The 26,843-nt window shown below is 43.9% G+C and overlaps 1 protein-coding gene across 2 annotated transcripts in view; it reads right to left on the bottom strand.

The window, feature by feature from the left end:
- Positions 1 to 545: 545 nt before the first annotated feature.
- FUNDC1 (FUN14 domain containing 1) overlaps positions 546 to 26,843 on the bottom strand; it is a 467,275-nt gene continuing 440,977 nt past the window's right edge. For both annotated transcript variants that reach the window (XM_044072375.1, XM_044072374.1), the window contains exon 5: positions 546 to 1,114. In XM_044072375.1, the coding sequence (XP_043928310.1) occupies positions 1,037 to 1,114 (78 nt within the window). In that variant the 3' untranslated portion in view covers positions 546 to 1,036. The remainder of the gene's footprint in view (positions 1,115 to 26,843) is intronic.

Here is a 26,843-nt window from a genome sequence, read left to right as displayed (position 1 = left end):
GCTGAGCAATCCGCATCTGACATGTAAATGCAGCAAACGTGAACTGAGGGGTTAGAGGAAAGCAGAGCATTATGGGGAGGGGAGGAGCTTGATCTAAGCTGTTGTCTAAGTGTTCTGGCGCTGATCTGATGTCGTATCCTAGACCCATACGTGATGAATGGTGACTAGGATAACATCAGATCATTAGTAGTTTAAAAAACTTATAATCTCTGGTACCTCAATTGACACCTCAAGCTTGTACATTTTTTAGGTTCTTAATACACTGCATTCCATAGTTAGAAAATGTAGCACTTTCAATACATACACACAGGATAATGACAGTAATACATATGGTAGCCATACTGACATATTTAGAAGAGTATTCCACAGTTCAGTAAAACATAAATGAATGTGAATATTACTTGTACAATATGATAGACAAAATGTACATCTTGGAGACTGAAACGTAGTTGCATCACTTACAGCATACGCAACATGGATGGCATGTTAAAATGTTAGAAGATAAGCAGTACTATCCAGAAAATACAAATAAAAGCAGGCACATGCAGAGGAAACTTAGCAGCATGATTTTTATCAACAAATTTACAATACACTTATGATAATATACAGTTCAATTGGATTGAATATATATGGTATTCTTTCTTAATACTTAGAAAAGTAAACATACACATATACATATTACTTAATATGGTTATAGATAAGAATACTATGTCTACAGCAATGTACAAATAAGTTGTGTTAAATCTAGAGGAACCAAAACTTGCCTTCGTGTTCCTCAAAATGAAAAACAATGCTGCAAAAAATGGCATTGCACTGCAATGTACAGTAATGCGTCATCTCCACAGCTATAACTTTTTAGTACGATTCCACATTCACAAGATTAAATTTGACAAAAGCTTTTGCAGCAGCTAGCAAGTCTGTTTTCCATTTCACCGAGTTTGGCTTCTGAGCTACAGATTGTCCCCTGGTTCTTCAGAAGATTGTCTAGAGGTACAGAGTGTAACCAAACTGCTGAGATGTGTACAACAAAAGCATATTAAGATGCAAGACCCAACAAGAATCCACCAAGAAATCCACTAGACAGTATAATGTTCTTTTTGATAAATTCTGTAGACTGAAAAGAAAAAAAAGATTACTTCACACTATCTTTCTTACTGAAACAGAAACATACAGGAATATATACATATTTACAGCATTCTGCCTATCTTTTTTATTTTCTTTTTCATTATTGGACATCAAAAAGACCAAGCTTGGTGACTGTTGCTACCATCTCCACATAAACTATAGTATACTTCAAGTGATACAATGTGAAAACATGCCTCCTGAAAAACCTGTACAAGTTTTAGGTTCATTTGGCAACTGATCAGTACCACAACCAAATATTCTAATACAATAAGAAATTTGTTAACGATAACTCATTTTGCTGCATTTTTAAATATGGTATAATTTTGTGAGGTACCCACCACAAAGTAGTAAACCAAATTGTCACAGTGCAGGATGAGTTACATAACTCTCAAAGAGAGAACCTAAGACTGACAACCAATTACAACTCAGGGCTGGTTATAATTGCACTGTCTGACATTCTTCTCTACGGTCTAAAGAAAGTGACAAACTATCTAAGGACAAGGAAATACCATTTTAATACCACAAAGCCAGGAGTAAGAAGAAAAAACAAGGTTACGTCTTACCATAACATTCCATGTCTGTTGTCGATCTTCACCAATCCTTGGCAGTGGGTTCAGTTCCAAACCTCGGAACTGAGTCGGACATTTACTTCAGCTCCCACCCTCCAAACTCTCGAGCCAGGCTATACCCATGATGCTCCTCTCAGAGATTACCTCAGACTGAGTTTGCCAAGAAGTGGCAGACAGACATGAAAGGTCATGGTTACATAACAGTCAGATTAACAGAGGCCAAATATGAGTCCTTAAAAGGAAACTAGCCAAGCACTAAATTTGGTCTACTAAGAGACTCAGGATGGGGGAACACAGATGGAACGTTACGGTACAACATAACTTCTTTATCTGATGTTGTCAACCCTCACCCAATCCTTGACAGTGGGACAGAGTCCCCAGCTACTTTAGCCTTGGTAGGTTTCACAGAAGAATATTCCTAGGCACCATAGAGCCAAAGGATGCTCGTCCCCTTGAGAACTGATCCAATTTGTAATGAGTGATAAAAGTATAATGAGAACACCAAGTGGTTACTGCACAAATGTCATCCAAAGAAGCTCCGTCACGAAAGACTGCAGATGTAGCTACTGCTCTTGAAGAATGGGCTTAAACTGTTGAATGCGAAAATGAATGTGATGCAGTCTCTAAGCCATTTAGCCAAGGAAACTTTAGAAAGTACAGTTGTGTACACTTACCATAAATGTAGATGTTCGAGTGTATTCACTGTTGCAGTCATTACATTAGGGTAATCCTGCTGGCATGTTGCCCTCAGTAGGCCTGAATTCCAAAGTCTTGGGTCCTGCGTCGGCTGTCGTCGCCCCTTCCCTGATGTCAGGTCGTCAGAGGTATAAAAGAAGCAGCCAACACCATTTTATTTTGTTTTTCTTGCCCCAGGTGTCAGGTGCCCCCTAAAAGGGTAGCCAAAATTTATATGTATATATAAAATTACATGCAACAATATAAAATTTACCTTCATCCACAAGCAAATACACCACATAGGTTGTATAAATCAGAGAAGGAAAGACAGGTTCCATAAGAAGAAAAGGGGGGATGGCGGGTGGGTAACCTGGACTGCAACAGTGAATACACTCGAACATCTACATTTATGGTAAGTGTACAGAACTGTACTATGTTCTTCGTGTTTCACTGTTGCAGTCATTACATTTGGGTAGATTCCCAAAGCTATGGTTGGGAGGCTGGAGCTAAACAGCGTTAGGAGCAGCTATGACACCCTGCAGGACTGCAATGGCAAAGTCTGCCCTGGATTTAGAGTAGAGTGGCAGATGATAGTGTTTTGTAAAGGTGTGCACTGAACTCCAAGTAGCTACCTCTAAAATGTCCTTGGTTGGTACTCCCCTGAGAAAGGCTGCTGAAGTGGCTGCAGCTCTGGTGGAATGTGGTCTAATGCCCTTAGGCACTGGCTTGCCATGGTATAAGTAGCAGAAACGAATGCAGTGAGCTATCCATTTTGAAATAGTCTGCTTTGAGATAGCCTTTCCTTGTGATCCTGCAGCATATGCCACTAGTAATTGCTCTGCCTTTCTGAAAACTTTGGTTCTGTCCAAGTAGAATCTAAGTTGTATGTGTACGTCCAAAGAATGCAGAATTCTTCCCCCCTTGTTCTGTGGATTTGGATAAAAAGTTGGCAGATGAATGGTTTGGTTAAGAGCCACACTGGACACCACTTTAGGCATAAATGTTGAGTTTGTCCTCAGTGAGACCCTGTCCAGATAAAAAATGATAAAAGGTTCCACAGCCATGAGTGCCTGTAGCTCTGAAACTCGTCTTGCAGAAGTTATTGCTAGGAGCAGAGCTGTTTTCCAAGATAAAAACTTTATATCAGCCGTAGCAGATGGTTCAAAAGGAGGCAGGATGAGTTTTTCCAAGACATAGTTAAGGTCCCATGCAGGCATTGGTGATCTCCTTGAAGGCCTTAAATTTTTGGCTCCTCTGAGGTACTGTTTTAATAAGGGATGAGAAAAGATTGGTGGCTCTGTGTTGTAATGAGCCGAAATGGCAGAGGCATGAACTTTAATAGATGAGAAAGATAGGCCTTTGTCCAGCATCTCAGTTAAGTATTGTAAAATATTTGGTACAGCTGTATCTGTTCCTTGTATCTGGTTCCAAGCATTGAATCTCTTCCATTTTCCAGCATAAGATTTTCTAGTACTAGGCCTTCTGCCTTCCAAATTGACATCCATCACAGCTTTGCTGAGAGGTGTGTTTTGTATGGCTACATTATCCGCCATGCTGTCAGGTTTAAAGTCCTGAGTTGGCTGTGCAGGATTTGATTGTTCTGCTGGGACAGTAGATGCGGTACTTGAGGTAAGATCAATGCTGGGCATTGAGACAAGCTCCTTAATATTGGGTACCAGTGCTGGTGGGGCCAGTCTGGTGCAATCAGTATCATCTTTCACTTCTCTTGTCTGACCTTTAGGAGTACCTTTGGGAGGAGAGGCAGAGGGGGAAAGGCATATATTGATAGGTTTTTCCAGCTGAAGGATAGGGCATCCACTTTTCATGCTTGTCTGTGATAAATCCTTGTGCAGAATCTCTTTAGTTGGTAGTTGTGAGGGGAAGCAAATAGATCTATGTCCGGACATCCCTATTTCCTTGTTATCATGCTGAAGACTTGTGGATCCAGCTGCCACTCGTGGGGATCCATGAGGTTTCTACTTAGTTCATCTGCCAGAGTATCTTTCCTTCCTAACAGGAATTGTGCCTGCAGATATACTTGGTAAGTCAATGCCGTGTCCCACAAAGTCATGGCTAGTCTGCAATGGGGGTAAGAATGTGTGCCCCCCTGCTTGTTTATATACCACATGACCGTGATGTTGTCTGTCTATCAGTAGTTGTCCTGGATGAAGCAGGTCCTTGAAGGCTGTCAGGGCATTTTGAACAGCTAGCATCTCTTTTTGATTGATATGTAGATGCATTTGGTTTGAGGTCCATGTTCCCTGAATGCATCTCCCTGCCATGTGGGCCCCCCAGGCATAATCTGATGCATCTGTTGTTAGTGTCTGCCTGGCTGGGGGTAATATGAATGGCTGTCCCTTGTTTTGGTGACAAGCCTTTGCCCACCATCGAAACTCCTGTTGCAGGCAGGGAATGAGAGTAATTATAGTTTCCAGGCTGTGGCAATGTTGAGTCCAAACACTTTTTAGGTACCACTGTAGTTTCCTCATATGCAGTCTTGCATATGGAATGAGTAGGATGCAGGATGCTATGAAGCCCAAAGCCTGCAGAATTTTTCTTGCAGATAACTGGGCCTTTGTTGCTAACATTTTGAAACAGGTAGTCAGTTGCCTTTGTTTGTCTGGTGTGAGATGAGCCATCTGGGCAGTTGTATTTAAGCTTGCACCCAGGAATATTATCTCGTGAGGGAACTAGTTTTGATTTCTTTTCGTTGACTGTGTACATTAGGCATGTTAGAAGTTTTTTTCACAAACGCCAGATGCTGTAGAAGGATGTCCTTGTTCTCTGCTTGAATGGGACTGTCGTCCAAGTAAGGATATATTTGTATTCCTCTTAGTCTGCAGAATGAAATTACTGGTGCCAGGCACTTTGTAAAGACCCTGGGTGCAGTAGATAAGCCAAAGGGCAGTGCAGAGAATTTGTAATGCATTGAGCCAGCCTTGAATCTGAGGTATCTTCTGCATATCTGTCTTATTGGGACATGCAGGTATGCCACTTTTAGGTCTAAAGTTACAAGCCAAGCGTTCTTGCCCAGCATGGGCAGAAGCTGCTGCAAAGTCAACATTTTGAATTCTGGTATATCCAGGAATGTGTTCAGAATCGATAAGTCCAGTATTGGTCTCCAGGGCTTGTCCTTTCTGGGTACCAAGAACAGTCGAGTAAAATCCTTGTCCCCGCTCTTGCTCTGACACTTGTTGAATGGCCCTCATGTCCATGAGGGATGAGACTTGTTTTTGTGCCTCTGCCCATTGTTTTTTTTGGCAGATCTGGCCAGCCGTTTGCCTTTGGCAGGGTATGGAAATGGAACTTGTAGCCATGAGACACAATATTTAGTACCCACTTGTCCTGGGCTATAATATGCCAATTTTGAGAAAAAAGTGCTAATTTTCCCCCTAAGAGTGCTGCCAGAAAATAAGTGCTTGGTGCCGGCAGGGGCAAGTCATTGGGACTGTTTCCTGTAAGGTTGTGATTTGTCTTCTCCGCTTTTGGAGGTAGAAGCACCCCATTGCTTTGACCTGTATGAACCTTGCGCCTGGGATCTGCCTCTAGGGCATCTGGGTCTGCCCCTTTGAGGTCTGTCTGACACAGGAAAGGACCAATTCTTAGCTGGCCAGTGTCTACTAAACCTAGGCGGCTGTACTTGTAAGAAATCTTTGACCGTTTGAATAGATTTAGCCTTGTCCTCCATTTTCTTTAACACCTCTTCTGCCTTGACACCAAACAAAGTATCATGCTGCAAAGGTGCATCTAATAATTTAACTTTAACATGATCAGGCAGATTTTGTTCCTTTAACCAAGCATGCCTTCTAATTACAGAACTTGTAACTGTGGCCCTGCAGGAGGCCTCTAAAGAATCAAAACCACATTGCAAAGTATGCTTTCCGACTTGTTCAGCTGCATGCAATATATCCTGCATTTCCTTGTTTTCTGCACATTGAGAGATTAAAAACATTTTCTGTTTAAGCAATGCCATGACATGTTACTGATATTTGAGCATATGAAACTGACAGTTTAAGGCCCTTATAGCCAAGGTAGCAGATGTGTAAACCTTTTTTCCCCATCTATCCAGTGCCCTAGAATCCCTGTCAGCAGGAGTAGGGTTCTTTCCAGCAGAAGCCTTAACTCCCTTGGGACCCTGAGAAATAGTTTCTGGGTCTGCAGCAGGGTTTTTAAAAAGGAATTTATGTGAGTCAGGAACCCTGTAATATCTGTCAGGCTTAACAGGAGCTGGAGGCAAGGAGTCAGGGGTAAGGCTAGACTCCGAAAACATATCATCTACAATGTCTAACACTGGAGGGATGGCTAGTGGCTTGTGCTGAGGTAGTAACAAGAAATCACTGAGCCTCTTTTTAGATTCTGAAAAATCTTGGCTCTCCCAGTGGAAATGCTCCCTCATGGTATGTAAGGTTTCCCCAAAGGAATATTCCGCAGGAGGAGAAGCAGAAGGAATGGATTCTTCAGCATCAGAATCCTCATAGGGGGGAAAAGGATATTCCTGGTAAGAAGAGGAATCAGAAGAAATGGAAACCTGATCTGAAGATTCATAGTCAGTCTCTTGCCTAGGCCTCTTATCAGGAGGGGGATGGGAACCCCTGATCAAGGTAATCAAGTCTTCGGCCATTTTGAGCATCTGTTTTTGGGCATGGAGACCTGTCCACGTGGCTATTGAGTTTGCTTCTTTGCCTTTGAAGTTGGTTTAATGTATAGATGTTTGGGTCTGAATACACCCTCAGAAGCCGGTGCCTGCTCAGCGGCTCCGGACCCATCTGAAGGATTAGCATCCGAGGCCTCAATACCTTGAGTTTCCAGGGGCATGGCCAACTCCACGTGGGAGTCGGTAGCGGCCTGCGACTCTAAAGTAGCGGTCATCAGGGACTGCAAAAGCACCTCACTGAGAACCGGCAAACCGGCGACTGGCTTAGGAGAAGCTCCGTCGTCGGTTCTGGGCCCCGGGTGTCTTTCTTTTTCTTTGCGTTTTTTGTGAACTCCGGTAGTCGGATGGCTTTCCGACGACATTTCTGGATAATTAAACCTGCGTCCAAAGTAGTTCAAAGCAAAATCATACAGACGCTTAATAGTGCGTTGGTTAAATCTAGCACAAAACTGACAACCCTGAAAGTTATGTTTGGGGCCTAGGCAAGGAATGCAGTAAGAATGAAACTCCTTATGAGGTATTTGCTTCCCACAAGAAATACAATTATTAACTTTTTCTGATATCGGTTCTGGAGCAAGAAAAAAGTTTCCCCAACAGGTTACTTAGCTTTATAGAAGACTTCGGATCTGAAATTCGAACTCGAAAATCTCAGGAGTTGGCTGACCGGCACTTGCGAACTGCTTCTGCTTCAGGCACCACGCGGCAAGAAAAACTAAAGAAAATGGCGTTGGCTGCTTCTTTTACACCCCTGACGATCTGACATCAGGGAAGGGGTGCCGACAGCCGACGCAGGACCCAAGACTTTGGAATTCAGGTCGACTGAGGGCAACCTGCCAGCAGGATTACCCTAATGTAATGACTGCAACAGTGAAACATGAAGAACATACTGGATTACCTAGATGGAGAGAAGAAAATGCCACAAAAAGTTGGTTTGACTTTCTAAAAACAAAAAAGAAGTTATGCACTCACCATAACGTTCCATCTCGCCATTCATTATTACAATGATGGGTTCGGAGCAGAGTCTCGGCTCTGACTTGGCTGAATACATAGCTGAAAGTCTCGAACCTGGCAAGTAGGTATCCTACAATGCAGTGGTGTAATTCCCCAGATCTTGTTTACTGCTACTACTGAATGAAATGTAAACTATACACACACACACACACACACACACACACACACCCATATATATATATGTATATGTATATATATATATATATATATATATATATATATATATATATATATATACATACACACACATATATACACAAATATACATACACACACACAAATATATATACTATCCCCAATAGAAGGAGAAACAAACAAACAAAGAACTCCTGAAGGTAGTAAAAACATCCACCTGGTCCAAAAGGAGTCTTTGGCAGGGGGAAGGTTCATAAGAATGAACGGCGAGATGGACAACAATCATGGAACGTTATGGTGAGTACATAACTTCTTTATGTTATGTTGTCCTATCTCACCTTCATTCTTACAATGATGGGACAGCGCCCCTAGCAGCTTTTCCCTGGATAGCTCACAAGGGTACACCATTAGGCACCGTGGAACCAAAGGAGGCCCTGTCCCTGGAGGCCAAATCCAGTCTGTAATGCGTGATAAAAGTATGAGGAGTGCTCCAAGTAGCTGCTGCACAAATATTATCCATAGGAATTCTGGCTTGAAAAGCAGATGATGTAGCCATTGCTCTAGTGGAATGAGCCTTTACTTTGAATGGTAAATCTCTGTTATTTGTGGCATAGATGAATATAATACAGTTTGAGAGCCAATTGGAAAGAGTAGTTTTAGAAACTGAGCTACCCTTTTTTTTTGCATCAGAGAAGGATATGAATAACTGGTCAGATTTTCTAAATTCTTTGGTCCTATGCAAATATAATCTGAGTTGTCTATGCACGTCTAGTTGATGTAATTTGTATTCTGCCTTGTTGCTTTGATTAGCAAAGAACACTGGAAGCTCAATAGATTGATTTATGTTAGTTGGAGAAGAGACTCTGGCTAAAAATGATGCTTTAGTTCGCAAGGATACCCTATCCTTATGAAAAATCAAATATGGTGGTTTAATAGAAAGAGCTTGCAACTCGGATACTCTTCTGGCAGATGTTACAGCCACCAGAAACAAGGTCTTCCAGGAAAGGAACTTGAGTTCTGAAGATGATGAGGGCTCAAAAGGTGGTAAAGTCTGGTGAGACAGAAAGTACAGTTGTGTACACCTACCATAAATGTAGATGTTCGAGTGTCTTCACTGTTGCAGTCATAACTGTAGGGTGCTCCTGCCAGCAGGCAGCCCGAGGTCGGCCAGAATTCCAAAGTCTGGGTCCAGCGTCGGCTGTACCAGCAAGTACCCTGACGTCAGAACGTAGAGGTATAAAGCTGACAGCCGACGCCATCTTCTCCAGCCTTTCTTGCCCCAGATGTCAGAAACCCCCAACAAAGAAACCAAAAGGTGTCCAAATAGAAACACAAATACACCACAAAGGAAATGGAAGAGAGACCAAGTGAACAAAAGAGGGGATTGGTGGGAGGGAAACACCGACTGCAACAGTGAAGACACTCGAACATCTACATTTATGGTAGCTGTACACAACTGTACTATGTTCTTCATGTTTCACTGTTGCAGTCATAACTGTAGGGTAGAATCCCAAAGCTGTGAATGAGGGAGGAGGTTATGCAGAAGAAGGGGCAGCTAGAAGGCCCTGCAAAACAGCAGAGGCAAAGCCTGCCCTAGACTTAGAATACAAAGGGAGATTATAGTGCTTAGAAAAAGTATGCACTGAGCTCCAAGTGGCAGCTTCCAGAATGTCCTTGGTAGGAACTCCTCTGAGAAAAGCTGCTGAAGTGGCAGCTGCTCTAGTAGAATGACTTCTAACTATACCTGGAATCTGTTTCCCATAGTGAGAGTAACAAAACCTTATTCCATAAGCAATCCATTTGGAAATAGTTTGTTTAGAAATAGCCTTACCTAGAGAACTGGAGGCATAAGAGATAAGCAATTGATCAGATTTTCTGAAATCTTTAGTCTTGTCCAGGTAAAATCGTAGTTGTCTGCGTACGTCCAATGAATGTAAAATCCTTTCCCCTTTATTTTGAGGGTTAGGAAAGAAGGTAGGAAGGTGAATAATCTGATTTAGAGCCACTTTTGAAATCACCTTAGGCATAAATGTAGGATTGGTCCTCAAGGAAACTCTGTCTTGGTGGAAGATAAGATATGGTTCTACAGCCATGAGAGCTTGTAACTCTGAAACCCTTCTAGCAGAAGTCAATGCTAACAAGAGAGCTGTTTTCCAGGATAGGAACTTGATATCGAAAGCAGCAGCAGGCTCAAAAGGAGGCAAAGTAAGTTTCTCCAAGACATAATTAAGATCCCAAGCAGGAACAGGAGGAGTTCTGGGAGGTCTTAAATTCTTAGCTCCTCTCAAAAACTGTCTCACCAGCTGGTGAGAAAAAATGGGAGGATCAGTGCTGAAATGAGCCGAGATAGCAGAAGCATGGATTTTGATGGAGGAAAAGGAGAGGCCTTTAAGCAAAAGGTCTGAGAGGTAGAGTAAAATGGAAGAAATATCAGGCAAAAGAGGATCTGAACCTCGATCCTGCATCCAAATACAAAATCTTTTCCATTTCGAAGCATAAGATTTCCTAGTGCTAGGCACTAGCTTCTAAAAGAACATCCAAAACTTGTTTGGGAAGAGAAGAAGGAATCAAAGGCCCTTGTAGAGCCAAGCTGCCAGGCATAGAGTCTTGATTTGAGAGTGCAGCATCTGACCCCGATGCTGGGACAGAAGAGAAGGTATCAGAGGTAGAATCCAAGGAGGTTCCAAGAATAGGTGTTTCAAGGTTGGATACCAAAACTGCCTTGGCCAATTTGGAGCTATCAAAATGATAATCTTTGGTTTGTCCTGTTTTATTTTCAGTAACACCCGAGGCAGAAGAGGAAGGGGAGGGAAGGCATATCCCGAAAGATTCCTCCAGCTGAATGACAGGGCATCCACTTTCCACGCTGTTTTGTGGAAGGACCTGGTGCAAAAGAGAGGCAACTGATGATTGAGATGGGATGCAAACAGATCTATCTGAGGACAACCCCAAACTGCAGTAATTCTGCTGAACAAGTTGGGGTCCAGCATCCATTTGTGAGGATCCGACAGGTTTCTGCTTAGGCTGTCTGCTAAGAGGTTCTGTTTTCCTGGAATGAATTGAGCTTGAAGATGCAGATTCAGATTTAGAGCAGTGTCCCATAAACTCATGGCTAGCCTGCAAAGGGGGTAAGAGTGAGAGCCCCCTTGCTTGTTTATGTACCACATGACTATGGTGTTGTCTGTACGAATCAGAAGCGGACCTGGATGTAAAAGATTCTAGAAGGCTAGAAGAGCATTTTGGACTGCCAACATTTCCTTCAAGTTGATGTGCCAGGGAAGATGCTTCTTTGTCCAAGAGCCTTGCTGGCAAATGTCTAGAAAATGAGCTCCCCAAGCGTAATCCGAAGCGTCCATGGTTATGATCTGAGAAGGTTGAGGCAGATGAAAAGGATTCCCTTCGTTTAAAGCACAAGCCCTGGACCACCAAAGGAATTCCTTTTGGAGGCAGGGAATCAGTGGAATTGTAGTGTCCAGACTCTGGTAATGCTGTGACCATACACTCTTTAGGTACCACTGAAGTTTTCTCATATGAAGCCTTGCATTTGGAATCAACAGGATGCAGGAAGCCATGAAGCCCAGTGCCTGCAGGAATTTCCTTGCAGTAAGCTGAGTTGAAGTAGCCAAGGTCTTGAAAATTGAGGCCAGTTGTAATTGTTTTTCTGGAGTGAGGAAGGCCCTTTGCATGCTTGTGTTTAGAAGAGCTCCTAAAAAAATCATTTGCTGAGAGGGGATCAGATGCGACTTTTTTGTGTTCACAGAAAATCCCAGAAGAAGGAGAAGACGTTGAACAAACTGCAGGTGTTGAAGTAGAAGGTCCTTGCTGTCCGCCTGAATAAGGCAGTCGTCCAGATAGGGATAGATTTGAATCCCTTGGAGTCTGCAATAAGCTACTACTGGAGCCAGCCACTTGGTAAAGACTCTGGGCGCAGTAGATAAGCCAAAGGGCAGTACAGAGAATTGAAAATGCCTCGAACCTGCCTTGAATCTGAGGAATTTTCTGCGTTCCTGCCTGATGGGGATGAGTAAGTAGGCTTCCTTTAAGTCCAATGTCACCATCCAAGCATCCTGGGAGAGCATTGGAAGAAGTTGTTGTAGAGTAAGCATCTTGCATTTTGGAATTTCCAAATAGGTGTTCAATACTGAAAGGTCCAGAATGGGTCTCCATGTGTTTTGTTTTCTTGGGACCAGAAATAGTCTTGAGTAAAAACCTTTTCCCATTTCTGGAAGTGGAACAGGTTCTATAGCTCTCATGGCCAATAAAGCGTCCACTTGATTTAAGGCCTCTGACCATTGATGTTTTGGCAGATCTGGCCAACCGAAAGACCTTGGTAGAGTATGAAAGTGGAATTTGTAACCTCTTAAAATCACGTCTAATACCCATTTGTCTTGGGTAATATGTGTCCAATTTTGGTAGAAAAGAGAAAGTTTTCCTCCAAGAGGGGCTTCCAGGCAAGGAGGACCTGTAGCCCAAAAGAGGGAGTCATTGGGTCTGCTTCCTTTGTGATTGAGATCTGTCTTCTCCCCTCCTAGGGGATGAAGCTGACCATTGTCTGGACCTGTAAGAGGCCTGAGCCTGACCTCTGGAGCGTCTATATCTTCCCCTTTGAGGCCTGTCAGACGTGGGAAAAGACCAATTTTTGGAGGGCCAATTTCTGGAAAATCTAGGCGGCTGAACTTGTAAGAAATCCTTAACAGTCTGCATAGATTTCGCTTTATCTTCCATCTTTTTAATAACCTCCTCCACCTTAGACCCAAACAAGACATCATGCTGAACAGGGGCATCTAACAATTTAGCCTTAACCTGCTCGGGTAAATTCTGCTCTCGAAGCCAAGCATGTCTCCTGATAACAGTACCAGAGGCTGCGGCCCTGCAGGAAGCCTCCAAGGCATTAAAACCACAATGTAAACTATGTTTGCTAACTTGTTCAGTTGCATGCAATACATCCTGTAATTTCTTGTCCTCTGCACATGCAGGAAAGGTAGAAAGTTTTTGCTTTAAAACAGACAAAAGAAATTGCTGATGCTTGAACATATGAAACTGGCAATTTAAAGCTCTAATAGAAAGAGTAGCAGAAGTATACACCTTTTTGCCCCATCTGTCCAAGGCACGAGAATCCTTTTCAGAGGGAATAGGATTTTTTGATGAAGCGGCCTTAGCAGCCTTGGAACCCTGAGAAATAGTTTCAGGATCTGCAGAAGGGTTCTTATACAAAAATTGGTGGGAATCAGGTACCCTATAAAATCTGTCCGGCTTAGAAGGAGCAGGCGGAAAGGAATCAGGATTTAGGTTAGCTTCAGAGAAAGCATCAACCACAATATCAAGAACAGGAGGAATAGCCAAAGGCCTGTGTTGAGGGAGAAGGAGAAACTCCCTAAGTCTCTTTTTAGTAGCAGAATAATCTTGACCCTCCCAATGAAAATGCTCTCTCATCTCATGCAAAGTCTCCCCAAAAGAAAAATCTTCAGGGGGAGAAGCAGAGGGAATAGAATCCTCTGCATCAGAATCCTCATAGGGAGGAAAAGAGTAATCCTGGTCAGAGGAAGAAACTGAAGACACAGAAGCCTGATCAGAGGAATCCAAAGGAATAGCCTGCCTAGGCCTTTTTTCAGGAGGAGGGTGAGAGCCCCTAATCATAGTAAGCAAATCTTCAGCCATTCTTAATAATTGCTTCTGGGTCTTGGGAGCTGAATCCAAAGAAGCTTGAGAAGAAACCCTTGGCTTAACAGGGGTCTTTGACTTTGCCTTTGTAGTAATAGTGATATGAGAAGGCCTGAAAACCCCCTCAGAAGCCGGTACCTGCACAGCGGTTCCGGACCCATCTGAAGGAGCGATGTCCGAAGGTCCTGCAGCAGCTAAATTACTAGGCCTAGTTGGTTCCCCATGGGAATCCTTGTCGGCCATCGGTTCCGAAGTGGCGGACGACAGGGGCTGCAAAAGCACCTCACTGATGACCGCTGAACCCGAAGCTGGCTCCGGCTGCAAAGTATCCTGTTTGGACCTCGGAGGCCTATCCTTGTCCTTGCGTTTCTTGGGAATTCCGGTTGTCGGTAAAGTATCCGACGACATCCTATAATTGAACCGTCTACCGAAATAATTCAAGGCCCAATCGTACCTACGCTTAATCGTGCGAGAATTAAACCTGGCACAAAACCGACAGCAAGAAACGTTGTGATCAGGGCCCAAGCAAGGAAGACAGTAAGAGTGGAAATCTTTATGAGGTATTTGTTTTCCACACGATATACAATTATTAACTTTTTCTGACATCGGAGGAGCAAGAAAAAAGTTTCCCCAATGGGGTACTTAGCTTGAGAAGAGAAGACGACGACTTCGGACCGACGACAATCAAAGCACGTTGTCCGGAATCCGCCAACCAACAACTTGCGAGCTGCTTTCCACCGCACGGCAAGAAAGACTGGAGAAGATGGCGTCGGCTGTCAGCTTTATACCTCTACGTTCTGACGTCAGGTTACTTGCTGGTACAGCCGATGCTGGACCCAGACTTTGGAATTCTGGCCGACCTCGGGCTGCCTGCCGGCAGGAGCACCCTACAGTTATGACTGCAACAGTGAAACACGAAGAACATCAACATTTAAATCCCAAGGAGAAAGGGATTCCTTAAAGGGAGGTCTTAATAAAAAGGCACCTTTCAAGAAGGCTCTACACAACCTGTGTGACATTAAGCTCAAGACAGAATCATCAATGTGGAAATTTGATACTAAAGCAAGTTGTACCCTGATGGTTGCTACAGCTGAACCTTGTTGGAAGAGTCCCGCTAAAAATTCCAAAAAAGAATGGATGGGTGCAGAAAAAGAATCAATGTTCCTGTTTTGAGCCCAAAGAGAAAACCTTTTCCATTTGCTAGAATACAGTTTTCTACTGGAAGCTTTATGAGAGGACTTTAGGATATGTTTAACTGTAGGAGCGAAATTCTGAAGCCTGACTAAGTTGGGAAGTGGAGCAGCAAAGCTGTCAACTTTAGGGTGTGGAAAGAAGGGTGAAGCTCACCTGACATATGTGTCAGCAGGTCTGGAACTGAGTCCAAAGCTTCTCCTGAAGATGAGCATTCTGAAAAAAGATGAGCCAGCACGTACAGTTCACTCGAACCCAACTTTATTATAAAGCAGGTTCCACTAAATATTTATAGGAACCCTAAATAGCAAAGCTATGAGGCCAAAGGAAGGGGAACCAAACTTGACAAGGCCAGTAAGGAGCAATGAGAATTATCCTGCTTCCCAAGTACTGTGCTTTCTGAATGATTCTGGGTATGAGAGGAAATGGAGGAAAGGCATACTAAGTCCCGATGGCCAATCTTGAGCAAATGCGTCTCTTGGTGTCTCCCCTGGAGGGGGAATTAGGGTAAAGTAGTTGCTGCACTTGGCATTCATGGGAATGACAAAAAGATAATAGCAAGGCAGATCCCATGTTCAGAAAATAATTTCCGCTACATTCCGATTGAGAGACCACTCGTGAGGCATTAAAATTCCCCTGCTCAGTTTGTCTGGTATCATGTTGGACTTCCCCGGAATGTGCGTTGCCATTAGAAAATGCTGGGAAGAAACTGCCCATTGCCAAACTCTTAGGGCCTCATGACAAAGGGGCTAAGATCTGGTTCACCCTGCTTGTTTATGTACCAAACCACAGACATATTTGTCTGACTGTATCACAATTCTCCCTAGAGGGAGAGTCGTGAAGTGCTTGCAATGCAAGAAGCACTGCTCTCATCTCTAGGACATTTATATGCATGTGAGCCTTGTGTTCTTGCCATGTACCTTGGACTGTTCTTCCCAGATAATGCCCACCCACCCCATCTGGAAAACATCCGTGGTCACCGTAGCTATGGGTTGTTGTGGAACAAAGGGTCTCCCTATGGTCACATGACTGTAGTGTATCCACCATCTTAAGTTGTTCTTGCATGACTCCATTATTCTGATCAGATGAAACATAGGAACCTCTTGAAGTGACCATTGGGAGAACAACAGCCATTGAAGGATCCTCATGTGCATTCTGGCAAGTGGAACCAGTGTTACTGTGGAAGCCATTGTTCCTAGTAATCTTAGAATTATCTTTGCTTTCACTTTGGTCTTGGGAAGGAGATACAGTATCTGTTGTCTTGAGTGCTACAACTCTTTCTGTTGGAAGACGTGCTATCATAGAGGCGGTGACTAGATCTGAGTCTATAAATGTAATATGTTGACAGGGCAACAAGGCAGATTTTTGAAAGTTGACTGTAATACCCAAATGATTGCAAACATCCAAAGTTAGATCCCTAGCTTGTTGGAGTAGATGCTTGGTGGTGGCAGATAGGAGCCAGTCATCTAGATAGGGAAACACTCGGAATCCTAGACGCCTCAGGTGAGCCATGACTACTGCCATGCATCTGATGAACTCTCTGGAGGCTGTAGTGAGACCAAAGGGCAGAGCTCAGAACTGGTAATGACGGTCTCCCAGCCAGAAGCATAATTACCTTCTCGATGTCCTGTTCATTTTTATGTGGTAGTAAGCATCTTGAAGGTCTATTGAGCACATCCAATTGTCTTTCCCTAAAAAGCGAAGTATAGACTGCAGTGTCACCATTCAGAACTTTGACTTCCTGACACATTTGTTTAATTTGCTTAGTTCTAATATGGATCTCCAGTCCCCTGTTCTTTTTGGCACCAAAAAGAAACTTAAGTTCCAAATCCTATCTGGTCTGTGGGGACTTCTTGGAGGACTCTTTTGTGCAGCAACTTTTGCTCCCTTAGATTGGGTGGAACATCTGGGAATGTTCTGGTCTGTGGAACAGGATTGGAAAATGGAATGGCGTATCCTCTGGATATTATTTTCAGTACCCATTTGTCTCTTGTGATAGTTTGCCAGGCTTCTGGGTACATGGATAAATGTCCCACGACTGCCTCCAGAGCAAATCAGTCGGGCCCTCCTTTCAGGAGCGCTGATAAGGGCATCCGCTAAAGGAATCATGGTCACCCTGGTTTTGTGGGCCCCATCTGCCTCTGGGGCAGTGTCTACCGTTATTGCCTCACCCTCTGCCCCTGGGGAAGGAATCACACCGTGCGTCCTGGAAAACTCTCTGGGATCTTTTGAACCATTTTCTCACTCTTCTGACGTTTAGGATAAGATCTTGAAAGTACGGAAAAATATACTCCAATGGTAGAGAGAGTTTTTCCTTCCTGCTTGTATTGGGGTGAGAGTGTCTTTTACTTTAGGTCCAAAGAGTGAGGAACCATCAAAAGGAGTGTTAGTAAAACTAGACTTAAAGGGCTCCACAAAATTGCACAAGCGCATCTAAAAGCGTCTCCTAAGGGAAACTCCAGAACCTGCTGCCCTGCTCGCTTCATCTGATGAGTAGGATGTCAGCCTCATGGAGGTGTTGACAATGGAATTTAAGGTGGATAGCTGGATGGCGACCTTCTCATTCACTCCCGCAGCTAATGTACCTTGTACATTATCTCCTAGCTCTTTCAGGAGATCTCTTTGTGGCCTTGTAAAGTGAGATAGGTAGTTCAGCGATAGGAGTGAAAATGTCAGACACGCTTCCTGTATCTGTCCATTGTTCGAGAGTCTTTATTCGGAGGATGAAGAGATGAGGATGTCTCTGAAAGTTCCTTCTTGGTGGCTGCTGCCACCACCATAGCATCTACAGGCACCCCCTTAGTGAGGAAATCCTTTCCTGAAGGAGCTGACAAGAACTTGTTTGGCCTCCGAGGGACTGGTCCCATTGTGTCAGGTGACTCCCACACCTTTCGACTAACAAGATCCATTAGCTCATCGAAAGGTGGAGACACCCAGGAGGCTGAAGGTTGAGATCCAAAAGCCTTCAAGTACACTGACTCCTCATCAGAAGGGGTTGTGGCCTGCCAGCTGCCTCTCTGCTTCAGGATCTCTAGAATATCTGCAAATGAGATATCAGAGAACGACCGTGGGGACCATTCTGACTCATTGAGGTCAGTGTCTGAAGTAACAGACTCATCTGGAGAGTCTACATGCTTCCTCTTGCAAGTTCTCTTCCGAGGTGGCTCCTCAGAAGGATAGTCCAGGGAGGCCTCGGAAAAGAGGGGTTCACCCATTGGGGGATCCTGAGGCTCTGGATCTCTGCTGTCCTGTGGAATTGGTGGTGCCCAGATAGTAGCTGGTGCCTTAAGTGGATGAGTGCTAGTATCCTTCTGTGGCGCTGTATGGGTAGACAACACACTCATCAGCTCAAAGGCGGATCTCGCCGGCTTCTAAGACTACCTCAGCTCCGAGGAGACAGAGGAAGGCACCAGAACCAGCGAGATCGGACCCACGGCCGATGTGGGAGTAGAGCTGACCCGGGCCGATGCTCCGAGGGGTAGGCACGGCACCGAAGATGATCAGGGCCGAGAATCTCCCCAGGGCCGACCAGCGAAGTGGTACCAAGCACTCTGGCTCTGAAGGTCCAGCTTGGTTCGGAAGGGGAACAACAATGGGTACAACTGGTACAGTAGGCTCAGAGACCAAATGGGTTAGAGCCAAGAATAATTTAGTTAGTGCCGGCGATTTCAAGAGTCTGCACACCACCAGTTCCACGTCATCGTCGGATAAGCTCCTGGTGGACCTGGAAGACAGGGATGGAGAAGGATAGAGCTCAGTGCCTGTGAAATCGGTGAAATATCCATGGACCGGCTCCAAGAAGAGGTATCTTGTGGCTCTGAGGACTTTGGAGCCAAAGAACCAGGCTTGTCAATTAGTATGACCTTCGATGGCTCTGAGGACTGTGGAGCCAAGGAGGTAATAGCCTTAGAAATTTTTGGTAGCTTGACTGGTGGCTCCGACTGAGCCGATGTTGCAGGTGATAGTCTCTTCTGGGATTTTTCCTTTTTGGAAGAAGGAGAAGAGGAAGAAGAAAGTACAGTTGTGTACACTTACCATAAATGTAGATGTTGAGTGTATTCACTGTTGCAGTCATTACATTTGGGTAATCTGCTGGCAGGTTGCCCTCAGTTGGCCTGATTAACAAAGTCTTGGGTCCTGCGTCAGTTGCTGTCCCTTCATCCATGACGTCAGGGGTATAAAACATGCAGCCGACGCCATTACATTAGTTTTTCTTGCCCCAGATGTCATGTGCCCCCCAAATGGGGAGCAAAATAATATACATATATAGATATATATATATATATATATATATATATACATACATACACACACACACACACACACATATATATATATATATATATATATATATATATATATATACACACATACACACACACACACACATATATATATATATATATATATATATATATATATGTATATAATTTAAAACACATAAAATATACCTCCAAACAAAAGCAAATACACCAAAAAGGCTTTTAAGCATAGTAAAAGAAAGGAGAGGTATAGTAAAAGAAAAACAGGGGACTGGAGGGTGGGTAACCAGGACTGCAACAGTGAATACACTCGAACATCTACATTTATGGTAAGTGTACACAACTGTACTATGTTCTTCATGTTTCACTGTTGCAGTCATTACATTTGGGTACAGTCCCAAAGCTATGGTTGGGAAGATGGAGTTATACAGCATTAGGAGAAGCTATAAGGCCCTGCAGGACAGCAGTGGCAAAGCCGGATCTGGATTTAGCGAAGAGAGGTAAATGGTAATGTTTGGCGAACGTATGAACTGAGCTCCAGGTAACAGCTTCTAGAATGTCTCTGGTAGGAACCCCTCTGAGAAAGGCTGCAAAGTAGATGCAGCCCTGGTGGAATGAAATCTGATCCCCTTGGGGATAGGTTTACCATGGTGCAAATAGCAGAAATTAATACAATGGCTTATCCATTTGGAAATAGTCTGCTTTAAAATAGCCTTTCCCTCTGCCCCTGCAGCAAATACCACCAATAGTTGTTCAGATTTTCTTAGAGATTTTGTCCTGTTTAAGTAGAATCTAAGTTGTCTGTGTACACCCAATGAATGCAGAATCCGCTCACCCTTGTTCTGTGGATTGTGAAAGAAAGTTGGCAGATGAACTGTCTGATTAAGAGCCACACTGGATACCACCTTAGGCATGAAAGATGGATTGGTCCTGAGAGCCACCCTGTCCGGACGAAAAATAATGAAAGGCTCCACTGCCATAAGAGCCTGTAATTCTGAAATCCTTCTAGCTGAAGTGACTGCTAAAAGGAAAGCTATTTTCCAGGAGAGAAATTTTAAGTCTACAGTAGCAGCTGCTCAAAAGGAGGGAGAGGGAGTTTTTCCAAAAGAAAACTGAGGTCCCACGCAGGAGTTGGTGCTCTCCTGGGAGGTCTTAAATTTTTGGCCCCTCTGAGATACTGCTTTAACAGAGGATGAAAGAAGAGGGGAGGTTCTATGATGTAATGATCTGAAATGGCAGAGACATGGATTTTTATGGAAGAAAAAGATAGGCCCTTGTGAAGCATCTCAGTTAAGTATTGCAGAATCTGAGGACTATTGGACATTGCTGTGCTTATTCCTTGTGATTGGTTCCAGGCACAAATCTTTTCCATTTGTCAGCATAAGATTTTCTAGTACTAGGCATTCTAGCCTCCAAAATGACATCCAACACAGGTTTGCTGAGGGATGGCAAGGGTGAAATTAGTTGATTAGCCATGCTGCAAGATTCAAAGTTTTGAGCTGAGTGTGCAAAATTTGGAAGTTCTGCTGAGACAGTAGGTAAGGTGTCTGAGGCAGGTGCCACGGAGGAAGGTGTGACACATTGCTCAGTAGTGGGTACCAGTGTTGGCGAGGCCAATCTGGAGCAATCAGAATCATTTTTGGTTTGTCCTGTCTGACTTTTAGTAGAACTTTGGAGAGCAGAGGCAGAGGGGGAAAAGCATAGACTGATAGTTTTTTCCAGCTGAATGATAGAGCATCCACTTTCCAAGCTTTTTTTGTGATGAATTCTTGTGCAGTATTTGTACAACTGATAGTTCTGGGGTGAGGCAAAAAGATCTATGTCTGGGCTCCCCCATTTGCATGTAAACATGTTGAAAACTTGTGGTTCCAGTTTCCATTCATGTGGATCCATGAGATTTCTGCTTAGTTCGTCTGCCAGAGTATTTAGCTTTCCTGGCAGGAATTGAGCTTGTAGTTGTATCTGGTAAGTCAAGGCTGTGTTCTACAATGCCATGGCTAGTCTGCAAAGGGGGTAAGAATGTGTACCCCCCCCCTGCTTGTTTATGTACCACATTACTGTGGTGTTGTCTGTCTTTATCATTAGTTGTCCAGGATGAAGGTAGTCCTTGAAGACTGCAAGTGCATTCTGTAAAGCTAGCATCTCTTTCTGACTGATATGTAGGTGCATTTAATTTGGGCTCCATTTGCCCTGAATGCACTTTCCTGCCAGATGTGCCCCCCAAGCATAGTCTGATGTGTCTGTAGTTAGGGTTTGGGTGGCAGGTTTGGAGTGAATGGCAGTCCCTTGTTTTGGTGGCAGACCTCTGCCCACCATAGGTACTCTAGTTGTAGGCAAGGAATGATAGGAATCATGGTTTCCAGGCTGTGACAATGTTGACTCCATAAACTTTTTAAGTACCACTGACGTTTCCTCATATGCAGTCTTGCATATGGAATTAGAAGAATGCAGGAGGCCATGAACCCCAAGGCTTGCAGAATTTGTCTTGTGGATAGCAGGGTTTTTGTGGCCACCTGTTTGAAGCAAGTCACCAATTGAATTTGCTTTTCTGGCGTAAGGTAAGTCATCTGGGCAGTTGTATTCAAGCTTGCACCCAGGAATGTAATTTTTTGAGAGGGTACCAGCTGTGATTTATTTTCGTTTATGGTGTACCCTAGACAAGTTAGAACCCTTTTTACAAACGCCAGATGCTTTAAAAGAATGTCCTTGTTTTCTGCCTGAATTAGACAATCGTCCAGGTATGGATATATTTGAATATTTATTTGCCTGCAAAATGCAATTACTGGAGCCAGGCAACTTTGTGAAGACCCTGGGTGCAGTAGATAAGCCAAAGGGCAGTGCAGAGAACTGGTAATGCAAGTAGCCTGCTTTGAAGCGGAGGTATCTTCTGCAAGATTCCCTGATTGGGATATGCAGGTAAGCCTCTTTCAAGTCTAGAGTTACCAACCAGGCATCTTTGCCTAGCATAGGTAGTAAATGTTAAAGAGTCAGCATTTTGAATTTTGGAATGTCCAGAAATGTGTTTAGAGTGGATAAGTCCAGAATTGGACGCCATGATTTGTCTTTTCTGGGTAATAGGAAAAGTCTTGAATAGAAACCTTGTCCCTTTTCCTCTTCTGGTACTGGTTGAATAGCCCTGTTTCTGGGCCTCTGCCCACTGATTTGGGGGCAGGTCTGGCCATCCGTTTAGGATTGGCAACGTGTGGAAATGAAATCTGTATCCCTGGGATACTATATTTAGAACCCATTTGTCCTGGGTAATTAGTTGCCAGTTTTGTGCATGAAGTGCCAGTTTTCCCCCCAAAGGGGCGGCTGAAAGGTAAGTGCTTGGTGATTGTAGAGGGAAGTCATTGAGACAGTTTACCATAGGGAGATGCCTTGTGGTTTCCACATTTGGAGGTGGAGGCACCCATTGTTTTGTCCTAAAAAAGTTCCTTGTGACTGAAACCTGGAGCCTTTGGAATGTCTTGATTTGACTTGAGTGAATCTCGAGGGGACTGGAAAGGACCAGTTCTTAGTAGGCCACTGCCTACTGAATCTTGGAGGTTGCACTTGTAAGAAATCTTTCACAGTTTGCATAGATTTAGCTTTATCTTCCATCTTTAACACTTTTTCAGCCTTATTACCAAAGAGACGGTCCTGTTGTAAAGGAACATCCAACAATTTTTTCTTCACCATGGTCAGGCAGAGTTTGATCTTTGAACCAAGCATGCCTTCTTAGCACAGATCCAGTTACAGCAGCCCTGCAAGAGGCCTCCAAGGAATCAAAACCACATTGCAAAGTAAGTTTTCCAACTTGTTCAGCTGAATGTAATAAATCCTGCAAATCTTTATTTTCCACACAGTCAGAGATTATCATTTTCTGTTTAAGTAGTCCCAGGATATGCTTTTGAAATTTAAGCATATGAAATTGACAGTTTAAAGCCCTGATTGCCAAGGTTGCAGACTTGTAAACCTTCTATCCAGCGCCCTGGAATCTCTATCAGAAGGGGTAGGATTTTTAGCAGTAGAGGCCTTAATGCCCTTGGGACCCTGAGAAATGGTTTCAGGATCAGCAATAGGATTTTTGAAAAGGAATTTGTGGGAGTCAGGAACCCTGTAGTATCTCTGTCTGGCTTACAAGGAGCCGAAGGCAGAGAATCAGGAGTCATACTAGATTCTGAAAAAATATCATCAACAATGTCTAGAACAGGAGGTATAGCCAAAGGCCTATGCTGAGGAAGAAGAAAATCCCCAAGTCTCTTTTTAGATTCAGAGAAATCCTGACTTTCCCAGTGGAAATGCTCCCTTAAGGCATGTAAAGTTTCCCCAAAAGAAAAATCCTCAGGGGGAGAAGCAGAAGGAATGGAATCTTCTGCATCAGAGTCCTCGTATGTAGGAATAGACAAATCCTGTTCATTAGAAGAGTCAGAAGAAATAGAATCCTGTTCAGAAGATTCATAATCAATGTCTTACCTAGGCCTCTTGGATGGAGGGGGGTTGGCTACCCCTGATCAAATTAAATCTTCAGCCATTTTGACAATTTGCTTTTTAGGCATAGGGGCCTGCACATGTGGGCCAGGCGTCGGTTTTTTAGTCCTAGATTTAGATTTTGGCCTTAGTTTTGAAGATGGCATCGGTCTAATATACAAATCTGTAGGCCTGAAAACACCCTCAGAAGCCAGTGCCTGCACAGCAGCTCCGGACCCATCTAAGGTAGAGACATCCACGGGTTCCATAATTGAAGCATCTCGCGACAAACCAGACTCCGAATGGGGCTCAGTAGAGGCCTACGAATCAGAAGTAGCAGGTTTCAGGGGCTGCAAAAGCGCATCACTGAGTACCAGCGAACCGGCGACTGGCTTAGAAGCGTAGTCAGTTTTGGACCTAGACCATTTGTCTTTTTCTTTGCGTTTTTTAGGTATTCAGGTAGTCGGACTGCTAACCGGCGACATTTCTGGATAATTAAATCTTGAGTCAAAATATTTCGAAGCAAAAATATAGAAGTTTAATCGTGCGTTAACTAAATTTCGCACAAAACCGACAGCAAGGCACATTGTGTGGTCAGGGCCTAGGCAAAGAATACAGTAGAAATGCAATTATTAACTTTTACTGACATCGGCAAGGAGCAAGAAAAAGTTTCCCCAATGGGGTACTTAGCTTTTAGTTGAAGACTTCGGTTCTGAAATTCGAAAACGAAAATTTCAGGAGTCGGCAGACTGGCACTTGCGAACTGCTTCTGCTTCGGCAACACGCGGCAAGAAAGACTGAAGTAATGGCTTTGGCTGCATGTTTTATACCCCTGATGACCTGACGTCATGGATGAAGGGATAGCAACCGATGCAGGACCCAAGACTTTGTTAATCAGGCCGACTGAGGGCAACCTGCCAGCAGATTACCCAAATGTAATGACTGCAAAGTACAGTTTTGTACCTACCATAAATGTAGATGTCCGAACTGGATAGCATCTGCAGTCATAACAACTGGGTTGTCCTGTCGTCAGGCAGCCCTGCAGTCGGCCGGATTCCAAAGTCCGGGTCCGGCTTCGGCTGATGTCGCACTTCACCCGACGTCATCTCTGCTGGTCTCCGGGTATAAAGGCATCAGCCGACGCCATTTTCTTCAGTGTTTCTTGCCCCAGATGCCAGTTGCCCTTCCTGGAAGGCTAATTTTTGGATAAATGCCAATGTTTCCAAAATGGATAGAAGGCAAACTCAGAAAATAAGCATGTATGTACATATATACAAACAAATACACCATAAGAGACTCCCCCCATTAGCTAGCTATTAAGAGGGTAAATACCCTAGGAGTACCAGAGAGGGGAAGGAGGGAGGGTAATCCTGACTGCAGATGCTATCCAGTTCGGACATCTACATTTATGGTAGGTACAAAACTGTACTATGTCCTTCATGGATGCATCTGCAGTCATAACAACTGGGTAGAATACCATAGCCAACTAAGGGAGGAGGAAAAATTTAGATTATGGTGTGGTTAGGATCCCTTGCAGCACAGCAGTGGCAAACCCTGCTCGGGATCTGGAGTACAAAGGTAAGTTATAATGCTTGGCAAATGTATGCACGGAGGTCCAAGTAGCCGCCTCAATAATGTCCTTGGTTGCCACACCTCGTAGGAAGGCTGTGGTAGTGGCTGTTGCCCTTGTAGAATGAGGCCTTATGTTCTGTGGAATTGGTTTTCCATGGAAGGAGTAACAGAATCGTATGCAATTTCCTATCCATTTGGAGATTGTCTGTTTGGAAATTGCTTTTCCTTCCCTTCCTGTTGCATAGGCTACAAATAGCTGGTCAGTTTTTCTGCTACTTTTTGTTCTGTCCAGGTAGTAGCGTAACTGTCTATGTACATCCAAGGAATGCAGCATTCTTTCCCCTCTGTTTTGTGGGTTGGGAAAGAAGGTAGGTAGGTGGATTGCCTGGTTTAAAGACACTCTGGATATCACCTTAGGCATAAAAGTAGGATTAGTCCTCATGGACACTCTATCTTGGTGGAAGATTAGGAAGGGCTGTACCGCCATTAGGACCTGAAGTTCAGAGACCCTCCTTGCTGAGGTTATTGCCAGTAGGAAAGCAGTTTTCCACGATAGATGCTGTAGGTCCGCTGTAGCTGCTGGTTCAAAAGGTGAGTGTCAATTTTTCTAGCACAAAGTTCAAATCCCAAGCTGGCAATGGTGGTTTCCTTGGAGGTTTTACATTCTTGATTCCTCTGAGGAACTGCCTGAGTAAAGGATGTGAAAAGACCGGTGGATCAAAGCTGTATTCTGCTGAGATAGCTGATGCATGTATCTTGATGGAGGAATAGGACAGGCCTGTATGTAGAAGCTCTGCCAAATACTCCAAAATGTTAGCCATATCTATAATTGACACATCTTTTCCTCTTTCAGTGCTCCAAATAACAAATCTTTTCCATTTTCCTGCATAGTTCCTTCTTGTTGAAGGTCTGCGGGCTTCAAGGATAATGTCTTTAACCCTTTGGGAAAGCTCTGGGTTAGTTGCTGCTATGTGATGTGCCATGCAGTCAGTTGCAACGTTTTAGGTTTGGATGCATGATGCTGTAGTTGTTCTGAGTTAACATCAAAGGCATCAGGGGTATTGGCCACATGTTGTCCCGAGACATGCTCCTCAGTAATGGGTACCAGTGTTGTCTTGGCCAGTTTGGAGCTATCAGGGTTATCCTTGGACGTTCCTCCTTGATTTTTAGTAATACCTTGTGTATCAAGGGAAGAGGTGGGAATGCACATGCTGTTAGACCTTTCCAGCTGAAGGAGAGCGAATCCACTTTCCATGCAAGTGGGTGGAATGTCCTTGTGCAGAATTTTTTGAGCTGGTGATTGAGAGGGGAAGCGAATAGATCTATCTGTGGGCTCCCCCATTTCTTTGAGATGGTCTTGAAGATGTCCGGGTGTAGCATCCATCCGTGGGCATCGGATGTGGTTCTGCTCAATATGTCTGCTAGAGTATTGTCCTTTCCCGGTACAAATATTGCCTGTAACTGGATGTTGTAGCTGAGTGCCAGGTTCCAAAGCTCCAAAGTCATTCTGCATAGGGGGTATGAATGAGTGCCTCCCTG

This window comes from Protopterus annectens, chromosome 5.part0 (genome assembly GCF_019279795.1).
Source record: "Protopterus annectens isolate FY-2018-M chromosome 5.part0, PAN1.0, whole genome shotgun sequence".
NCBI classification, from domain to species: Eukaryota; Metazoa; Chordata; order Ceratodontiformes; family Protopteridae; genus Protopterus; species Protopterus annectens.
This window is presented reverse-complemented; position numbering and strand designations above follow the sequence as displayed.